This window comes from Cavia porcellus, unplaced genomic scaffold (assembly GCF_034190915.1).
Source record: "Cavia porcellus strain 051 isolate PalLab524CR breed Dunkin Hartley unplaced genomic scaffold, mCavPor4.1 scaffold_6, whole genome shotgun sequence".
In the NCBI taxonomy this organism is placed as follows: Eukaryota; Metazoa; Chordata; class Mammalia; order Rodentia; family Caviidae; genus Cavia; species Cavia porcellus.
Window position 1 is genome coordinate 82,626,534 of NW_026947489.1, and position 21,126 is coordinate 82,647,659.

At 47.4% G+C, this 21,126-nt stretch overlaps 1 protein-coding gene across 2 annotated transcripts; it reads right to left on the reverse strand.

Annotated features, from left to right (window-relative positions):
* Positions 1-700: 700 nt before the first annotated feature.
* Positions 701-19,181, reverse strand: Lpo (lactoperoxidase). Of its 2 annotated transcripts, XM_003466812.4 has the most exons (13): positions 19,005-19,181; positions 13,772-13,904; positions 12,668-12,755; positions 10,579-10,742; positions 9,918-10,038; positions 9,508-9,637; positions 8,661-8,867; positions 7,623-7,947; positions 6,255-6,415; positions 3,389-3,641; positions 2,437-2,610; positions 1,559-1,796; positions 701-1,377 (listed from the first exon to the last, which is right to left on the reverse strand). In XM_003466812.4, exons 2-13 carry the CDS (start codon positions 13,845-13,847, stop codon positions 1,170-1,172), a joined length of 2,145 nt encoding a protein of 714 aa, XP_003466860.2. In that variant the 5' UTR covers positions 13,848-13,904; positions 19,005-19,181; the 3' UTR covers positions 701-1,169. The 2 variants fall into 2 exon arrangements, with proteins under 2 accessions (XP_003466860.2, XP_063107302.1); XM_063251232.1 differs by lacking the exon at positions 19,005-19,181 and having other exon boundaries at positions 13,772-14,050.
* Positions 19,182-21,126: the final 1,945 nt, after the last annotated feature.

Sequence of the window (21,126 nt, forward strand, 5' to 3'; positions counted from 1 at the left end):
CCAAAGCTGGAAGCCACAAAGTGTGTGCTCGGGGTCCCTGTGGAAAGCCAGGTGTCACCATGGTGCACAGCAGGACAAACATTCCTTGTCCTCACTTCACTGAGGAGGGGGCTGCTCAGGGAGAGAAAGGCTGCATCAGAGGTTGGGAAGAAGTGGGAGCCAGAGGTGGGCTGCAGCCTGGTCTTCTGCCCTGGGCTCTTGCCATAGAATAAGTGTCTCCTCCTCCCCACCCCCACCCCATCAGTCAGGGAATCTGGGCTGCTGCTTCTCATAGGGTCATTTGAAAAGAATGTATAGGATGTATATTGGGGAACAGCCCAAATATTGTTCCTTAGCTGCCCCTTTGGAGGTCTGTTAAGCCCCAAGCACTGCCCTGGAAGAGAAGAGTGTTTCCTAGATGGCAGGAAGAGAAATAAATTTTAGCAGTAGGGAGTCCATGCTTGTTTTTCCTGTCTGTTTTGTCCGTTGACACCCCTCCTGCTCTCTCTTGCCACCCCATTGCTTCATGTCCCCAGGAGCCCTTACCCCCTCCCTTCTTCAGCTATTCACTCTCAGAATTCCTGCCCAACCACTCTCTGCTCCCACAGAACATGAACACATCTTTCGAGGAAGACACATCTGGGATGAAAAGCTCTAGAGACTTATTTGCTGGGGATTCCAAGGCCCGCCTTGAGAAAGAAACGGGGTCATCATCAGCATCTTAGCCAATCATTGATGTTTACTGGGTGCTTGATGTACAGCACTGTGCTGAGTGCCATGGCCATACTCAAAAGCTGACACTCTAACCTGGGAGGACAGGAGGAAAGAAAAAGTTCAAAGGCCAGCACCTCAGCTAGTCTTATTTAGGGGAGCGGTTGGAAAACATTGGCCAAACAGGCCTGGCGGGGCACGTTGGAAGGTCTAAGTCTTCAAATGAAGGGAGGATTTCTATGGGCCTGGAAAGATGGGGGACAGGGATGATGGAAGCCAGGCAGAGTAACTGAAAAGGCGAGTTAACTAGTTGCCCTAGGATTTGAGCAAGCCATTCATCTGGTGTGTGCATGAAAGGCTGAGAGAAAGGCTGGGCCTAGCATGCACAGTTCAAAGCACGTCACTGAACGTGCATGAAATGCCATTGCGGACCACAGGAAGTTGTGCACTGCAGTGTGGGAGTCCTTGAGTCCAGGACTCTACTCCTCCACTGAGGCCCAAGGCAAGAGGTCCAGCTCCTCAACATCAGAGCAGTCCACAAAGCCTTCTGGATAGCTGTTGGCCTGGAATGGGTTCAGCGGGACCTTGGTGATGCGGGTGTTGTCACAGACAAGGCGTGAGAAGGACATTTTCCACAGGGAGTTCTGCTGCTTCTCCGTGAAGATTCCCGTATTTTCCCACCAGAATCTGCACAGACAAAATGAAACATCACATGGTGCAACTGCCGGGCCCTCCCCATGTTGACAAAGAAAGTCATTGGGAACATGAGGAGCTGCACCCATGCTGAGGAGTTAGTCCTCATGCAGGACATTGGGACAGTGTCCTGGAAGGGATCCCCACTGCCTGCTGGGGTGGAAGTGTCACTTGCCTGTCTCCATCACGGATCCGCTGGAACTGGTGGCCCAGGAGGCAGGCCAGGAGAGGCCCCACCCTGCCCCTTTCCACCAAGGGCTCAGCAATGGCTCCCACCCAGATGTCAATGTTGTCAGGTGTCCCATAGAGATCCAATAACTTCTTGGCCAGCATCTCATTCTTCAGCACAGCACTCAGTTCTTCCAGGGTTTGTGGCTGCGAGAGGCCACAAAAGTGTCTCCAGGAGTTGTACCCTAGGGTTGGAGGGAGAGGCTGTCTTATGACAGGAACTTCCTGCTTATGGCCTCCCTTGGGGGACACACCCATTCCAACTCCATTAGCTCCAGAAAATCCAGACTCATAGCCTCTGGAGGTTTGTATCTGTGGTACTTCAGTCTTGGCAGGGTGGGGAAGGGCTGGGAACTTTCTGGGTACTGACCATGGATCTAGACACTACTGTAAATAGGTGAGTTAAGGAGCAAATGTGTCAAGTGACTTGTCCCCTCCTCCTAACTACCAAATGGCACAGCTAGGATTTGAACTCAAGTAGTCGGGCTCTATTTATGTTAAATTGCCTTTCATGGGTGTGAAAGAAAATATCAACAGTCTTTGGCTTTTCTCTATTCTTTTCTCAATCTTTTCTGGGATGTTAACTGATTTCAGAAGTTTGTTGGTCTCTTTTTCATCTCAGGAACTCCAAGACAATACCAAATATGTGTTCATGCCTCTGCTTGAAGGAGAATAAAAGATTCCATATCATGGACGAGCAAAATGGGTTTTATAAACCTTTTTCTTGGAATTGATCACAGTCTGTGGTTTCTGGGGTGAGGCTCCAGGGTCCTCAGAAGGAAGCTAAGGGTTCTTGAGGCTAGCCCTGAGCCTGGGCCCACTCACCAGGCTGCCCGTGGTCCCGGCACCGCTGTATGTTAAGGGCAGCCAGGTCAAAGCCATGGATGGTGTGAGTCGGCTGGAAGAGCTTGTTGCGCAGCTCTCCTGTCATCATTTTATTCTGATCCATGAACTTGGCCTTCTTGGCCAACAGGCCCCGCAACAGAGGATCGATTCCACCTGCAAAGGGAGATCCAGAGGCCATCCTCGGGATGCGAGTAAAGGGGAGACTCCTTCCGTGGTTAAGGAAGCACCAACTGAGCACGCTCAGGGAAAGGGGGGTCCAGGTGGCCTGACTCTGGGGTGGCAGAAAGGGGAGCTCATGGGATGACAGCATGAATATGATGCCACTTTCAAGTTTTAGTTCATGGAGTTAACACTTTGTCCTCCTGGAACATTCATCCTCCTGGGAACCCTGTAGCACCAGAAGAGGCAGCAGGAGCCTTTAGAAAATGGTCCTGACTTGTGATGCTCTAAGGAAAGCCAACCACAACCCGGGACAAAGGAGGGTTATTTCCCACCTTTGACACTTCATGGAGGCGGAAAGCTCTGGAGGAGAGCAGGACAGAGCTGCTTCTTTACCAAGACCATGAACTCTTTCTTCAAAGGTAAGAGAAGCCAAGGGCAAGGAGTGGCGGCAGAGAAATTCTAGACCACCAGGAAGCAGGAAGGAGGAAAGAAATAGTAATGACTAATATTTATTAGTCACTTGCTGTGTGTTAGGAACTCTCGTAGGGTGCTCCACATGTTTACCTCAGTTAATTTTTAAAAATATCATGAGTTGAGTACTATGATTGTGCCTATTCTTACAAAGGAGGAAACTGAGGCTCAGTGAGATGAATTCAGTGGCCCAAGGTCACATGGAAGGTGTGTGGAGTCTGACTGCTAAACCAGGCTTCCCTAGCGGGGGATTGCAGAGTGGGCAGAGCCAGGAGAGCACTCTCCCGGAAGGCCGTACCTTCCTTGACCATCCTCCAAGTGTTGAAGAAGAGGGTATGCAGTGGCAGCTCTGGTTCTGGCCCCCATGGCTTATAATTCTCATCCAGGCGAAATATAGTAGAAGGGACCTCCAAATGGCCAAAGCGGAAAGCAAAGGTAAAGACATTGGAAATTCGGGGATCTACAGACTCGTTGTAGCCTTGGTATGGGGGGATCCACTTCTGCATCTCATCACCTAGCACGATGGGTAGGTAGTCCCGGAAGGTGATGATCTGAAGGGAGAAATAAGTCATAAGGAAAGGGGATGAGAAGGGTTAAATGTTTGCAGAGGGGAGCTCTAGAGAAACCGCCCCCAAGAGAAATAAGCAGGCAAAAATCAAGGACGGCACACTGAGAGCATCGAAGCCTTTGCCCCATGAACCAGTCTGGTGCTAATCCTGCCAGCCTGTGGTGGTGGCAGTACTGGAGTCCTGTGTCCTTTTGCTCTTTAGCCTTCACTTTACACCAAGGAGACCCAGGCAGGTGGTTTCTGCTTCTCTAGGAGGTTGCTTAGCAACAGCAGGCAGCTAAGAAAGAACCTTCTTGCCCTGAAGACAGTACCAGCAGGGATGGAGGGAGAAGCTCAGAATGCAGGAGGGGTGAAATGGACCAGAACAGCATTAGGACGGCTCAGGAAGCCAGGCCACCGTTGGAACGAAAACCCCTAAAAGTAGATCGATTCTACATGCTAAACCTAAACTAGGTAATGACATGCTAAAATAGAATATTTAAATAAGATCAAGCATCTCCTAATAATCAAAATGACTAAGATACAATTCAAAATAACCTCTAATACCAAGCACCAAGAAAATTTAATTTTGAGTAAGAAAAGGCAGTAATTGATGCCAATGAGGATGTGAATCAGATACTGGCATTATCTGATAAAGGTTTTAAAGCAGCCACCTTCAAAATCCTTCAATAGTCACAGATTCTCCTGAAAAATAAGAAACTCAAATACCTCAGGAAGAAGCAGAAGTTATTTAAAAAGATGAATTCATGGAACTGAAACTATACTACCTGAAACTAAAAACAAATTTGGATAGATTTCATAGTAAAGTGGTAACGATAGAGAGTAGACCTGAGAATAGAGGAGTGAGATTCAATCTGTAGAACAGAGAGAAAATAGACCTAAAATATCTCAGTTGAGTGTGGTGCCACATGCTTCCCAGAACTCAGGGAAGCTGAGGAAGGAGGTACACGAGTTCAAGTCCAGCCAGTGTAACTTAGTGACCTGGCAAGACCTTGTCTCAAAATAAAAAAGGGGGGGGACTATGTGGGGGACTGGGGATGTAGCTTAGTAAGAAGGCCCTGGATGGAAGCAACCCTCAGTGCTATAACAAGCAAACAAACAAAATAAAACAAAACACCCTCTCGCAAACCAGAGCCTCAGAATTCTGTGGGACAAAAATAAAAGATCCAGCACTCATATCAGTGGAGTTCCAGGAGACAGGAAGGAGGGTGAAACCAAAAGATTATTTTAGAAATAATGCCTAAAAATTTCCCTGAATTGGTGAAAGACATACAGTTATAGATGTAAGAAGCTGAATGAACTCTAAACAGCATAAAACCAAAGAAACTCACTCCAAGGCATATAATAATTAAATATCTGAAGACTAAACACAAGTAAAAAGTTTTAAAGGCAATCAAAGAGATAAAGGATTAATATCTAGATTATAAAAAAAAATTCAAAGTATTAGACTTCACCCCTCAGATTTAAAGACTCGATTAAAAAATTGTGCATCTGGAATGAATAGATACTTGTCAGATGAAGAAGTACAAATGGCCAATAAATACATGAAAAAAAAATCAACATCTTTGGTCATCTGAGAACTATTAATTAAAACAACACTGATATTCCATATCATCATCTCACTCCAGAAAGAATGACTATCTTCAAGAAATCAAATAAATGCTGGAGAGGCTGCAGGGTGGGGGTGGAGGAAGGAATCCATCTTCCAATCTGGAATCCAGTGTCCTCCAACAGCTGACTACTAGCCGGCAATGACACATGAGTTGGAGGAATCTCACAGATACTATGCTTGGCGCGGAAAAAAATCTCTCTCAAAAGGAAACACACTGAATGATTCCATTATGTAACACGTGTGAACTAGTGTAATGATAGAGATGCAGAACAGATTAGCATTTTCTAGGAGTCATTTGCTGCGGGTAGTTGTGACTGTAAAAAGGTAGCATGAGAGTCTTGTTCATGCAGCTAAGTCATTTTTTATGGTGTTTACGTAATGCTATACAGACTTGCACACATGTCCCACACACAGACGACTGCATTATAGCTGGTGAAACCTGAACAAACTCCTTGGTTTGCATCCACAGTAACCCCCTGGTCAAAGCTGATTTTGCTTTTGTTTTGCAGTTACAGTATAGTTATGCAAGACAGAGGGGATTAGCATCAGCAGAGGCTGGGTGAAGGGTACACAGATCCCTCTATACATTATTATTACAACTTCTTGAGACACTGTAATTATTTTAAAATAAAATGCTTAAAAAAGAATATGTATGGTTGACATCAACCTGCCAAAGGACCTATAAAAGGAAGAGAATGAAATCAAAATAGCCCAAGTCACTGCCAAGCAGCAGTCTCAGGGCCAATAAAGCCTTGGGTCCCCCTCACGGCACCAGAGAAGGTTGCACTAAAAGGACCAACACTCTGAACCCAGGAATTTGCTTTGGGATAGAAAGCCAAAGACATGAAAGAAGAAAGAGAATAAAAGACTCAGGCAATGGAAGAGGAAAAGGTAGGGAATGTGTGGGAAATGGAGGTGGCTGAGATAGTCAGCTGCAGCAGGACAGGTGGGTGGCCATGGCAGGTTGCCACTGTGTCTCTGTACCTGCATGAAGGCGCCCAGGATTTTCCGGGCTTCTTGGTAGAGCTTCTCTCCATCCCACCGAGGGTTGAGTGCCTTCAGTTCTTGGGCCAGCCGGTTGTGCTCGCGGAGAAAGAGGGTGTGGGACATGGCCAACAGAATTTGCTCAGAGGCTCGGGAATCTCCTACAAGCCCAGAAGGCAAGAAGGTGAAGCCATATCTACCTGAATAGTTCCAGGAACCATGGACCTACACAGAGATAATGGCGCCCCAGAGAACCCACTCCTAAATCCTCCTTCCCAGCAGCTTAAGGGAAGTGAGGTGCAGAAGGACAGAGGTAGCAATTATAGGTTTGCATCTCAGTTCTGTATACATACATTTTGGTCATTATAACCCAATTGTCTTGTAAGAAGGGCAGTTCAAATAAACAAGAGGGCACCTTCACTTTGCAAGGCACATCTGAAGTCTTTAGAAATGAATTCCTCTGGGTAAAAAAGGGAGAAGAATCTGGAGACAGGGTCTTTGGGGAGAAGAAGAGATGAGCAAGGGGGCGGGCAGTTAAGTGGCTAAAGACCAGAGATGTCTCACAAGGGTGCCTTGCCCTGCATTCTCTAAGCTTCAAGAACATCTGTTAAACTCACAGGCTTGAGACATTAAATTCAAGAAATCATCCAGACAGCTTAGCCTAAGTAGACTGCTGTCTCATCAGCGTGGCAAGGAACAGAAGAAGACTAGGTGGACACATGGTTGTATAGAGTGTGCCCAGGTTACAAGAAAAGTCTTAATGTCTATATCCATTCCTCTTAATCTAATAGGTGTGTCCAACCTGTGGCTCATGTGGCATCACTCGATTTCTTTTGCTATAATAAAAATTATATGAAAAACAAGTTGTGTTACCTATATATGCTAACTACACTAGACATTTTATATGTGACCCGAGACAATTCCTTTTCACTCAGTGTAGCCCAAGTAGGCCAGCTGTGCCCAACTTGGGAGCTGTGAGTTCGACACTCCTGTAAGAAGAGTTAATGCCATGGGATGTGGTCAAGTGAAGACATCAGGTTATAGAGCATTACTTACAGTGTGACCCCAGTTATGTAAAGCTATTCTTGTGATATAAGAAATCCTGGGAAGATTGGCAACACAAGCTTAACTATGATTGTTAGTTTGTGATGGGATTGTGCGGCTTTTCTTTGATGAATTTCCTTATTTTGTTTTGTGTTTACAGTATGCACATATTTTCAGATTACTTTTTCATCTGGCCCTCCTGCCAGTCCTGGATCAGTGCCATGGACAGCAGTGACTCAGTTCATTTTTCTGGAAAAATGTGGGGAAGGGAGTGGCGGTAAAGCCTCTCTGAGTGTGCTTGTTCTCTTCCAGGCCTACACTTACCAGCCAGGAAGCAGGGCACACCAGCTGTGGTGTTGATGACCTCACAGGGGCTAGGCTGCTGGGTGACGAAGGGCAGGTAAGGCAGCCCATCATCTGAGACCTCCTGGTTGACAGCCATGAGACCCAAGGGGCTGCTGAGGTTGCGCAGGCGGCTGGCCAGGCTTGGCTCAGGGCCATACACCAAGCTGGCATCCAGGAAGGAGGTTAGAGCGTTGACTTGTTCTCGGGCCAGAGACTGGTAGGGTGGAGTGGGGCAGACAAACCCGGTTCGGAAGAAAGGCATGCACTTCCCTTGAGTCTTCACCTTGGGGTCACTGGGTGGGAACTGCAGAGAGATTGGGGGAGGGTAGCTAGGCAGAGACAGCACATCTGGACCCCACAGCCTCTCTCCAGGACTAATCTGGATGTAAAGATGCTGATGGTGTCTCTCTGGGACCCTTGTACCAGATAAGAAGGTCAGGTGCCTCCTGCTGACATTACACATGTCCTGCTTTATGAAAATTTATTTTTTGGTGCTGAGGATTGAACTTATGACCTTGTGCTTGCCAGGCAGGTGCTTAACCTGCTGAGCTAAATCCTGACCCCAATGACCTGCTGTAAAAAATGCTAAGCAATCATTTATTCTCAGGGAGGGCTCTGAAGTTTTGATAGGGACAGTGTCCTGAGAACCCTGGGTAGAGAAGCAACATGTGACGTGGGAAAGAGCTGTTAGTAATCACTCCTAACAAAAAGGGCCCTTTTTTACTTTGGAGCTACCATGTATTCTGCGCACTTTATCTCACTTTGGTACTCATAAAACCCTGTAAGGTAGACAATTCCATCCCATTTTGCATGTGAGAAAACTGAGGCTCAGAAAGATTAAGAAACTGGTCTAAACTGGAAGGTAAAGATATGAGACTTAGATCCCTAGCTCGTACTCTTTATACCATAGCACATCGCTTTGATTTGTTGCTAGGTGAATAAATGACTCTGCAAAATCCACGAGTAACAGGAAAAGGTGCACCATTTCCAGCCTCTCTCCCTTCCAGCAGGACCTACCATGATGGGGTAGCAGTTGTCTCCTTGGATACAGTGCTCATCGCACTGGGCTTTGGAGAAACTGCTACTCCCCATTTCAGTTTCAGGGGCAAAGTCCAGGTCGTGGTCCACAATTTGACCCCACTGCATGAAGAGCATGGACCTGTTTTGGTCTAGAACATCTTCCTCGTTCAGATAGCTGATGATCTTGTTGGATACATCACGGGCCTACAGAAGGAGAGAGAAAGGAGGGCAGAATGAAGGAAATCGTGCTTTGAGTCCCTGCGATGCATGCATCCCTAGGAAGAGTCTGTGAGGCCGGCAGCGTTACCTCACCTTGTAGATGAGGAGCCTCAACTCTATAAAGGCAACGTGCCAAGGTCTTGCAGCTACAAAGAGTCAGGGATGGGACTGAACCCAGGATTGTATGACTTGAGGGCGTGCAAGGCCAGTGTCCTTTGCACTGTGGAGCCAGAAAACAGACAAGCAGTCCCTGGAGTAAGCTCGGCGGAGGAGGTGCCAAGTGTCGGGGCACTGGAGAGGGGGCCTCTGGGAAGGGGCTGCCAACTCCGAAGAAGCCAACAGATAAGGCTTCCAGGAAAACGACAGTTGCTGCACCCCAGGGGCAGGAGCCGGGTAAGCGCGAGCAAATAGGGCAGGGAGACCATCTGCCCCAGACCCGCGGGGGCTGGGATGTGACCACCACGTGGCTGGGCTATGCTGCCCTCTCGTGGCGTTTTGGGGGACATCGCCAGGGAGCAAGTCCAAATCTCCGTCTCCTGGGGGGCTCCATCCGGCTTCCCTCTGACCCCGCAGCCCATCCTTCACCCCATCCTCCAGGGCTCGCCCCGATTCCGCTCTTCCTCACCAGCGGGACCGGGAAGCCGTTCCGTGTCTTCCCCGGTGTCCACCCGAAAGGGAGGGAGAGCCCGTCCTCGTACTCAGCCGGCAGCCAGCGAGCCAGCGCCCTGTTGGCGGCGCCCAACGCCGGGTTCCTCCTGAAATCCGCGAGACCCCGCTCAGTCACAGCGGGTCACCTGCTCAGGGTAGCTGCAAAGCCCAGGACCCCAGCGGGAGGGGAGGTGCAGGGAGGGGACTCATGTGTGGGTCTCTAAATTCCCCAACTGAGCCCTGGCATTGCAATCTTTAGGTGGGTCCCAGAGAGCTGGGGGGTAGGTGTAGAGGAGGGAGAGGCTCTGCTAGGAACACCCAAAGGGCAGAGACCCTGGCTGGGCGGGGCTGGGCAGGCGGCTGGAGTCCCCCCTCCACCAAGGGCACCTGTTGTTACAGTCTCCCGTGATGGTGCGGTAAGGGCTGTTCATGTCACAGCTCACCACAGGGGCAGGGGCCGCCTGGCAGCCCACTTCGGCAGACAGCGAAGTCAAGTCCAGGCTGGAGCCTGAAACGGAAGGGACCCCAAAGAGACTAAGTGCTTTCTCCATTCTGAGTCACAGGACGAGAGGCAGGAAATCAAACCAGAGGTGTCATCGTGGTGTTACCGGTAACATGATAGAGATCTCATCTCTTGCAACATAATCCCAGTAAATCCACCTGACACAGTTGATTTACATGTGCCCTCTGCTAACAGCCGAGGTGACACTGTGGTTTGGAACAGGGAGCCCGTGTTTATTGACTTTAGCACTTCCTTCAGGCAGAGGCCTGACCGATGGTATTATACCAAGAACACCATGTCCCCTCACAAGGAGTTGGCAAGGTGATCTTGCTAGATCTAAGTTTCTTTGTATGCTGTGACCTGGCTGTCCCCTCAGCTCCTCTTTGCCTTGCCCACCTGGTGTATGATGATTCTAAGAAGGCAGACACAGGGGTGCCTTTCCTTGTAGACAGCTTTGCCAGGGGGTGTGACTTGTGGTGGCCTCTGCTCTTTTTTCTGCAGTGATGTGCTTTTCCTGCTGTCAAAAGGCTGGTGAGTTTTCTGTACCTGTGACATTGGTCAAGGGGGTCTGCAGCCTCAGCTTCTTTAAGGACTCTTCCCACACCTGCCCTATGCGGATGGCTGTCCGCGTGCGGCCTTTGGCATGCTTGAGGTACTCGGAGAGCTGTCTCGTGGTGGGAGGCATCCCCGAGGTCATGGCAGTCTTCAGCCTATGGAGGAGAGCAGAGTGCATCATGAGCTGGTCCCTGCCGAAGGGGCTGACAGGAGGTGGTGCATGTATAGGAGGGAGCCACAGGGACTGGGTGACACACAGGGGACAAACACCCTGTATTTCTCAGCATCTTTTCTTCAGTTTTCTTCTAAGGGCTTTGGAAAATCTCTTTTGGGAGAAGGAAACCACATTGGTTGTGAAGCTTTGATGGGTCTGGTACTGAGAGCAGGCAGGCTGGTGGCCAGGAGCATCTGGAAGCCCCAAATCAAGCAGAATCTACAGAGTACTGAGACATAGAGAACCCCTGTATATAGATAGCATGTTACATGATTTGTGGGTGGAGAAGTCTAAGCATAGGATGCTTATGGGTCTCCAGTTTTGCCTGTGAAAACATCCCCTCATTGACCTGGCCCCAGAGCTGCCAAGGAGTTTGGGGCCTGAAGGATCTGACCTACTGCCAAGGATCTTGTACAACTGCTCAGGCTCCCCCTTCCTTTAAGTTCCATGTATAAAACAAGAAACCAAGACTCCTGTGCTACAAAGTTTGTGACTGAGGACGAGATGCTGTCAGTGAAGTCCTTCATGAGAACCCCTGGTTCCCTCACCGTGCCTCAGTTCCCTTAGGTACTGAAGATCTATCAGGTGATCTATCAGGTCCCTTATTTACTGAAGATCTATCAGAAGACCTATCAGGTGATCCCTATGTCTCTCAGACTGAAATTTTGTAAAAGACTCAAATTCTCAAAAAGGCAACCTGACCGTTGGATACAGTTCACTGGCTTTGGTGTCTGGTCTGTTAAATGCATGTCAGACCACTATTTAAAGTATTAGAAGGTATAGGTTCTCAGTGTGAGGAACCACCTGGTGAAGGGCTGTGGTGACTGGCCTCGTGTGTCCAGGTCTATCCTAACCTCCCCACAGCCTTCATAAAAAGAACCCAAGAGACAGACGCTCTGTCATTTTGGTCTTATTGCCCAGTAGCCCAGAAGGCCAAGTGGAGACAGCAAAGGAGGCAGCCTGATACTCCCAGGCCAAGGACTGGAGGCTTACACCACAGGATGGAGAATTTCCCGGGTATAGAGTTGGCAGCTGAATTTCTAAGACACTGGAAAAGGGCCCAAAAAGAAGAGGAGTGTAAGAGACTAACCTGTCCGGGGGAATGGGAGTTGTCTTCCCTTATAGCCCCTCCATTTCATGAGTCCTGGCTTCTTGCTGGGAGGAGGATGCTGGCATCTCAGGGACTGCTGGGTCCCTTGGATTCTTGAAGAGGGTTGGTGCGCTCCTCTCCTCATTGCAAATGCGGTACTCAAGGGTCAGTGCTATAACCCTTGTTGGGTACTCAAATCTGAGCCATTGGAGCAGCACAGCTGGAGCCGCCTTGGAGTGGCCTGTGTGCTTTGATGTCTGCCCAGCTGACCCTGGGACCACAGTAGGTGTTCCTTGTGTTCCAGGTCTTGCTAGGGGACCAGGCTGAAGTTAAACCTGGAACATCACTGTCACTTCTCTTTCCTGTCTCCAGCTGCCCTCATTCCATTCATTCTGTGACAGCTTTCCCGAGAGTGCTACCTTGCTTAGTCACCTGTGCCTGGGTCCAGAATTGGGTTCTACTTCTGTGGAGGCCGACCCAGGTGAGCATTAGTTGAATGCACAAAGAATTATCTGAGACTGTTACATTTGGCCCAGGGAAACAAGGAACCACACACAAGAAAGTCCTTCTAAGACTAGATGTCTGTGCGAAATACCTTAGAAGCTGGAGCTTTGGACTTGGGAGCTATTAGTCTTGCATTCCAAATACCTGGGAGTAGGGGTGGGTGGAAGGGCAAGTTTTATAATTGCTTTGGCTCTGGTTTGTCAGGGCTGGTAGATGCTCTTGTCCTGAGGAGGAAGGACACACAGAGACGTGTGTGCATGTGTGTCGCATACCTAGTTCGGGAATCCAGGAAGGCTTTGTTGACCTGGACCTTGACCTGATTCACAGTATCAGCGATGATTGAAGTTTGGGTGGTCTGTGCTTGGGGGAAAATAGGGGAAGGAAGCAAGAACAGGGTATCAGACACCACACTTTTTTGGGATGTACTTTGCTTCTGTCTGCTTTTTCCCAGTCAGTGTGTTCGCCTCTCAAATCTGAGCAGGCAGGAGAGAAGGACTGATCAGGGGAGTTTCCCAAGAGTCTTTAAGTAAGCAGAAGAAGCACAGGATGGGAAGAGTGCCCCCGATCTTTTTTTTTTTTTTGTCTTTTTCTTTTTTATCGGTACTGGGGATCGAACTCACGACTGCCTGCTTGCAAGGCAGGCACTTATGCCGCTGAGCTAAACCCCCAGCCCCAAGTGCCCCCGATCTTTAATAAGGTGTCAACATTGCCTTTTGGAATCCCACTAAAGTACCCAGTGATGAGATTCCTGGGGATCCAGCGTGACTACCCAAGTTGGCTTGGGATGCTGGGCTCTGAGGGATTTTTCTGGCTCCTCATGAGATGGTTCCAGGAACCCTTAAGCAAAGCCATCAAAGTGCTTAGTGATCACACTGAAGTAGGGAACGGGGTAGCACAAAGGTAGAGGCAGGATTCCTTGTTTTCACTAATGTTGGGGTCTGGAATGTTAGGGGCAGGCCCCGTTCTCTGAACATGGATTGGATTGAATAATGTCTGCCCCAAACTTGTGACCACTTGGAACTTTAGATGGTGACCTTATTTTCAAATAGTCTCTGCAGATGCAGTTAATTCAGATGAGGCCACAAAGAATTGGGGTGCATGGTGAATCTCATGTCCAGTGGACACAGGGATAAGGCAAGGTGAAGGCTGAGCCAGAGATTGGGGGATGCAACTCTGACCTCCCAAACATGATGGGAGCTGCCAGAGCAAGAAAGGATTCCCCGCTAAGGCTTAGAGGGAGCACAGCCCTGCTACTCCCTTGATCCTAGACCTCCAGCCTCCTGGTGAGTGAGAGAAGAAGTTTCTCTAATCTTTAACCCCTCACATATGGCGCTGTGTTACAGCAACCTCAGGAAATAAAAACAATGGACACTTACCTTTTGTGAGGGGTACTGTAGCCTGGAGCCACAGCAGGGAAGCCAGGAGCGCTGGGAGAAGAAGAAGGACCCTCATCACTGAAATGAGACCAGGGCTATGCTGGGAGTCTTGCTGGAGCTCCAATGGGAGGGACTGAATCACAGAAAGGAGAGAACAACAAGACAGATGCTCTAAGGGCCAGGGCAAACACCGCTTCAGAAGCAGCTGTGTACGCACAGGCCCACACCAGGTATGGAGAAACAAATGAAGCAAGGGAAGGAAGGAGAGAGCTCTGGCTTCAGAGTCCAAGACCTTGAGTTGTAGCTGAAGTCGCTCTAACAACGCTGTAACCTTGGAGAGGTTATTCAGCACCTCTGGGCTGCTGGCCTGCCTAGTGATTGCTGACAGCCCGTGATCCTGAAATCTTGTACTTGTTTTGCTACAGAAATGGCATTACCAAGTCTTTGGCGTTCTCTTCTTCCTTTACCCAGGATGTTTTGCTTCCTGCCAGTCAGTCTTCTCTGGAACACAACAGGGGAGTGTGCCAGGGGCAGGCACCCCTGCCTGTCCTCAGAAACCCCAGTGGCTCTGCCTTCTCAAGGAGCAGATCTGACGGAATTACATGCAAGAGAGTTGGGAAAAAGCTCAGAAGCTGCGTGAGCCAGGGCTGTGTTCTAGGCTGTGTAGAGTCATTCCAGCTCTCAAATTAATCCCTTCATCATGGCCTTTAACTCTGAGCCTAAGTCACTCAACTGCTTGTTTTCTTCCTCTTTTTTGTTTCCTTCTTCTGAGGTGCTGTGGCTTGAACCGCTGACCTTACATATTCCAGATAAGTGCTCTCCCACTGAGCTATTCCTTCCACCGGGGCAGCTTTCCAATGAGGGGCTGCAGGGAGCTCAGTGGAGTAGACCCAAACTAACTTTTGAGAAGATCCTGGCTCCAACCTGCCTAGGTCCAGCATTCCACAGTCTCTTGATGGGCTCCTCACCTTTCACAAGAGGGCATGCCTTCTCCCCACAGCAAGACGCTCCCCAGAAACTCACAGGGAAGACCCCTCTGCTGCACCTCCATATCTCTCCAAAGGTTTCTGAGAGAAATCACAGCTCTGGAGCTTTGCCAGAGCCATGACCCAGCCCACCTCGCAGACACTCTCTGGTGACCCCAGGGATCAGCTTAGCCCAGAAGAGGAGAACTGCACACCTAGACCAGGCCATTTCTACCTCTTCAGACAGCCCAATTCCCCCTTGCTTTTTTGTGTCTCCCTCTTAATAATTTATGCATTTTTGGATATACTTTTGGTCGGCTGAGAGTGGTACCACTTGCCTATGATTCCAGCACTTGGGAGCTGAGATAGGAGGATTTTGAGTTTGAGGTCAGCCTAGGCTACCAAATGAGGTCAAGGAAGCCTGAACTGAATAGTGAGACCCTGTCTAAAAACATAAATAAATAAAAATAAAAAAGAATATACTCTTTGTAAGCTAACTTTAGAAAAGAGGCAAGGTATGAGTGAACTACTTTTCTGACCAAGACTTTTTTTCCCCAAGGCACATTCTCCAATGGATCAACTCTTCTGTGGACTCTTGTCTTTACACTTGTATAGCCCCAAGTAGGAACAAATTATGTGACTTTCTCTCCCTCTGTCACCCTTTCTTTGACTGGAGAACTTTGCAGGGTCTATTAAGTCAGTGGAAATCTGCCCTTCCAGGAAAACAACGATAATGGTTCAGGAGTAAAAGGAATTTTACTTTTAAAAAATTGTCTAATTGTGGTATAAAATTATAGCATAAAATTTCCCCATCTTAACTAGGAGACCTTCACTGTGAGCCAGATTCAGTGGGACAGGCCTGTGACCCCAGCGCTCTTTGAGGCTGACAGGAAGATTGCAGTTCCAGCCCAGCCTGGACAACTTGAAAACTGGAGATGTAGCTCAGCTCAAAAGTCTTGGGTTCAATTCCTAGTAACACACACACACACACACACACACACACGACATTCATATTGTTTTGCTAGAACTTTTTCTTGCAAAACTGAAGCTCTACCCACGGAATACTTAGTCTCCATATCCCCTTCCTCCAGTTCCTGGCCACCACCACATCACTGATTTTTTTTTAAGGGGACTGATGGGCACATTCATATATTCATATGGACTCACATATTACTATTGTTGTTACAATAAATTGTAAGTGGTAAGTAAAAGGTTAGCCTAGGAAAAATCGCATTCTCAGGGAGCGACTGAAGGAGAGGAATATCACAGTAAAAGACCTGAAAGCTGGGAAATCAGAACAGAAAACGAAACTGCAATACATATTTTCTTTGGGATAATCTTCATGCTCTACTCACTGGGAAGCGAGAGAGCGAGGAGTTCCAGGATAAAACTAAATTGTTTTCCGTGTTATGGCCACAGTTCCTGGTGAGTGTGAAGGAAGGGTGAGGGGCAGAGAGCAGAGCAGATATTTATGGAGTCATTGCCTCCTGACAATGACTGTGGAGAAAGATTCTGTCTGCAGCCAGAACCAAGCATGGCAAAAGGCTGAGGGCGTGGGGCCTACAGTGTCTGAGGCCAGCCAGGGGCGTCTGCAATTTTTAGATGTTTGTCTACATTCTTATCCTCGGGGCCAGTGTAGAAAGCATTCCCAAGCCCCTTGGTCTTCCATCAATCAAAGCCTTCTGTGGGACCTAGCTTTCTCTGAATCCAGAGCCATAGCCTCTGACCCTCAAATGCCAGGATGGTCCACAATCTTATGCCTCTACTTAGGCAGCGTCTTCTCTGCCTCATAAATTCCTATTCACTCATCAAAACCCAGACCAAATACCACTTCCTCTGTGCATTTTACCATATTTCTCCAGGCAAAGTTAGGTCATTGTTTTTAACTGTCCTCCCTCAGTGCTTGACTCCTATCTTATACTACTGTTTTCCTGTTTGCATGTCAGACAATAGGCTTCTTAAGAGTGATGTCCTATTTATTTCTGTCCTTCTAGTGTCTAAACATAGAATTGGCACATAATAGGTGGTAGGTACGCGTCAAATGAAGGACGGAACAGAAAAGTGAACCAGCTGGAGTTGTTGCGGGGTAGAGGGCTAATGGTCTCATAACAGGCCTCTCATACTGTAATATGTTCAAGAATCACCTGGGGAGTCCTAGTGAATGCAGAGTCTGACTTGGGAGGTCATGGGGGCGGGGAGGCAAGAGTGCCCTAGCAGCAAGCTCCCCAGCGATGCTGCTGGCTACAGACCACTCTCTGAGAACCCCAGCCTTCAGAGTTTGACTCTCAGATTTGCTGGGTTGTCACCAGAAAGACTGCAGGAAGCCCTAAGAAAGGAAGACATCAGTAGACTTCTCCTCCAGGACAGGCAAGAGCTCTGCTGAGGCTGGGGGGATGAGCCCAGGGGAAAGCCAACAAATCGCCAGAAAGAATGCTCTAGTTGACCTCTTGAGCAACTCTAGGATCAAGAGAATAAAGAGAGGAAACTGTGATATTATATATATACATATACATTTTTAAAATTTTCATTCTAGCTTTCTGGTTTAAAACTGCCTCTCCAAGGTAACCGTAGAAACTAGAATTTTTCTTCCCCAAAAGAAACCACAGAAACCACAGAAACCAAATCTGCTTTCTGTCTCAGAGGTGGCTATAATGAGATTCTCGGATTTCCCTTACTTAATAGTAAAGTGTAACACTCTCATTTCAGAAGGGATTGCGCCTTTGCCTGGGAGGGAAGATGTGGCACAAAGAGCCCAAGAGGAACCTGAACAGACAGGCTTTGCTGGGTTTCCCCACTCGGTCCATCAGTATTAGCTCGACAAGGTTGTCCAGGTTCCAATTATGTAACAAAAATCTCCCTGAAACCCCAAATGATAGTGTTCATGGGGGAGCTTGAGGATAGCTGAATGCATAGAGCTTCTGGAAGGGTGGAGTGCCCAGGAAGTGTGCAGAAGCTCTGGGGTTCCTTCCTCCATACTTCGACCTCTGCACCTCTCCATCTGTACACTTTGTAACATTCTTTATAATGAACTGATAAACAGGAATATGTGGTTTCCTGATTTTATTTTTTTAGCACTAGAGATTGAACTCAGGGCCTTCCCACTGAGCTATAGCCTCAGCCCTTTCTAAAATTTTGTGACAGAGTCTTACTAAATTGTTAAATTTCCCAGGTTGAGTTTGAACTCGTGATAATTTGCTTCAGCCTACCAGAGTCCTGTGACTGCAGGAAATTCCCTAAATTTTGTGGGCAACTGTTACAAGTTTGTCAACCTTGAGGAGGGAGTTGTGGGAATCCTGATTTGTAGGTAGTTGGTCAGGAGCTTGGTATAGCAGGCTGCTTTCGGTTGGCATCAAAAGGGAGAGTGGTCTTTGGGATTGAGCCCTGTCCTGTGGGGTCTGGTGCTGCCTCCAAGGTAGACAGTGTTAGAACAGGATTAGAGGACACCCAGTTGGTAATTGCTCTTGCAGAACTGCTTGTAGAAAACTCCCACATACCTGGAGTCTGAAAATATACTAGAAACTAATCTGAATTTGAATTTGTTTTCCTTTTATAACCTCAGTGGCTCTCATCAAGCCCTGTATAGCAGAAACAATCTTCTCAGCTGAAGGAAGGTGTTGGGTACTTGGCCGAATGCACCCAGCTGCTAAAAAAACAATATGGTTCAGCCATTCTGCTCTCCCAGAATGAAGCTCATCTCGTACTGCTGAAGTCCATGCCCTTGACTAAAAGCATACTGGGGGCATTTAAGAGCCTGGGAATAGACAGTCAGTTCAGATCTGCTGCAGATAGTAGGTGTGAGATACTGCAGAGAAGATGACTATCTAAGAGCCCTGGCTTAGGGAACCTTAAAGACACTGCAAAAGCCCGGCAGTATTGCTAAAAAGTCAGACTATTTATTCCAGTATTAAGACCACTGTGTGGAACTGCGATTCTGTTACTATTCCCTCCAACTTTCTGTGTGACCTTGAACACCTGTCTGAGACCTCAGTTGCTAATAGGGATGGATAAAAGAGAACTAAGGGACCTTCTAGCCCGAAGAGTTTATGATTCTATGACTTAGTTTTCAGAAACATAGAAACCTTCTTGCCCAGTAGTGGATTTAGTCCCATTTTCTCTTACCCCAAACAGGGATGACCTGTCATGTGGTAGGCAAATCTGGTACCAAGAAGCAAAGCCTCAATTCAGTACTAAGATTTCTGAGAAGCAGTTAGGAAGTTTTACCATTCACTTTGCAAAAGCCAGGAAAGATTACTGCTAGCAAGTCTTACCTGCCACTCGCCTTAGCCTCCTGTGGTAGCCAGGGGAGTTGCTTTGCCCAGAGCAGCTGTTCTTTTTATACTTTCTTGTAAGAGTCCATTTCTGGGAAGTCCCAAAAGGAAAAATTTTGAGGGACTGAGGTGGCTTGGAGGAGACACTCAGGTTCAGCAGGAAATTCTGTGACTGGTTCTGGGCATATGCACAAGGAAGCTGCAGAATGACGAGGATGGTTGATGCAATACCATTGCCTCTGGGTGAAGCAACTCTTCTTCTTCCTATTTTCCAGCTTACATATGTAGTCCTGGGAGGTAAAATTCCAAGCCTTGAGCATGCTTCTTTTCAACTTCTTGTGGTTTCTGAATAGTTTAAAACTAGGAATAATTCAACTGGGTATGGTGGTACATGCCTGTAATCCCAGCACTCAGGAGGCTGAGGCAGGAGGATCACTGCAAGTTTGAGACCAACCTGGGCTACAAAGTGAATTCAAGGCCAGACTGAACTGCATAGTGAGGCCTTGTCTCAAAAATACAGAAAACTAAGAAACAAAATAAGGGGTTGAGGATGTAGCTCAGTGGCACAAGTGCCTGCTTGGCAAATGTGAGGTGGTGAGTTCCATCCCCAGTACCAACAAACAAACAAAAAACCCTACGAATAATTAAGTGGTTCCCTTCACATTCATTTACTCACTGCCTTTTGATGTCTCCTTTACCTTATATCCAATCTATTAATTCAGTGGATTCCTTGGCAGGATTTAAAGTGATTATAAACATTAATTAATTGGCCACATTTTTAAAATACTTATTTTTGAAGGAATCTGCCAGAAAGATGAGAAGAGCCCTGAATTTGTCATCTGGATGGTGGGTTGCTATCCCTATTTCTGTCACTGTATGTCTCTAGGCATATCACTTTACCTATTGGTGCTTTAGAATTTCTAGCAGTGAAGTCAATGGTTAATTTGAATTGTTAGTATAAATCTATGACTTTATCTCTTTTATTTAAAAACAGACTGGAAATCATTGATCTAAGGGCCAAGTATTAATGTCACATACCTTCTACCTTAATGTCTTTGAGAATTTAGGCTCATTAGATCCATACAAGAAGGAAACAGGAAGAATCAGAGGAAACACCATTTCTTGAAAGCATATTTTACAAACAATTTAAAACATATGAAATCACGCTTTCATTTGGAAGTACTTGGAGAGGACATTCAGAAACTCTTTCACCAAAAACCCGACTCCTTGGTTTACCTTCTAAAGTGTGCTGTCCCTTCCCCAGGGCATGGAAAGTATTTAAAGATTCTTTCTCTGTGATGAATCCAGGCAAATGAGCCGAGCATTTCAGAAGGAGCCAACTGTCTGGGAATAAAGCAAAACTTCAGAGTCTTCTTGTTTTCTTTCAAATACATTTCAATTCCATGACCGAGCATTGTTTTCCACATCTAACCATTCCCTGAATGTTATAGCCCATTTCCCAAATTGCTCACTTTCAGGCGTCATGCTTATAGGTTCAGCAAGCTCTGCATTTGGATGTATTTTTCCTAGTTCTAGGGATCAAACCCAGGGCCTGGCACACACTGGACAGGTGTGCTCTTCCACTGAGCTGTAGCCTCAGCCCCTACATAAATCTTGAGCTAGTTAGTTTCAAATGATTTCAAGAAGGAACTTCCTTCTAGAAGAGACCATAAAATAATGCTTTCTCTGATGTGCAATATACAGTGAGCTCCTGGTGGCGGGGTAACAATAAAATGCAGATCTGGCCACCCTGTGTCTTTGGCATGTTATAGCATATGTGCCTACTTTTAACCTTTGTGTAATGCCTAGGGATGGAGCCATGTCGGAGCCAAGTTGTATTTCCAGAGCTTTGCTATATGCCGTTGATGATATGTTTTCATGGGCTTATCTCAGTTTAGTCAAATCTGTTTAGCACAGGTGAGAGAGAAAAAAAATACCATCCACTGGAATGTCCTTTCGAAAATTTCCCACATAGGTCTTGCAGGGTCTGGCCAAGACTTTCCCAGTCCCCCTCACCGCAGTTGTGCTTATGTAACAACCTTGCTTATCACAGCCCAAAGTTATAAAAATAAAAGTGTACCTGTGTTCGGGGCTTTTTGCAGGGAGGCCTGAGTCCCCTTCA

Coding starts and splice junctions, on each gene's coding strand:
- Lpo (XM_003466812.4), bottom strand. CDS start 13,847: ATGAGGGTCCTTCTTCTTCTCCCAGCGCTCCTGGCTTCCCTGCTGTGG. Junction 8,868..9,507: donor ACGGCTTCCCGGTCCCGCTG/GTGAGGAAGAGC, acceptor CTCCTTCTGTAG/GCCCGTGATGTATCCAACAA. Junction 2,611..3,388: donor TTGGAGGATGGTCAAGGAAG/GTACGGCCTTCC, acceptor CTCCCTTTGCAG/GTGGAATCGATCCTCTGTTG.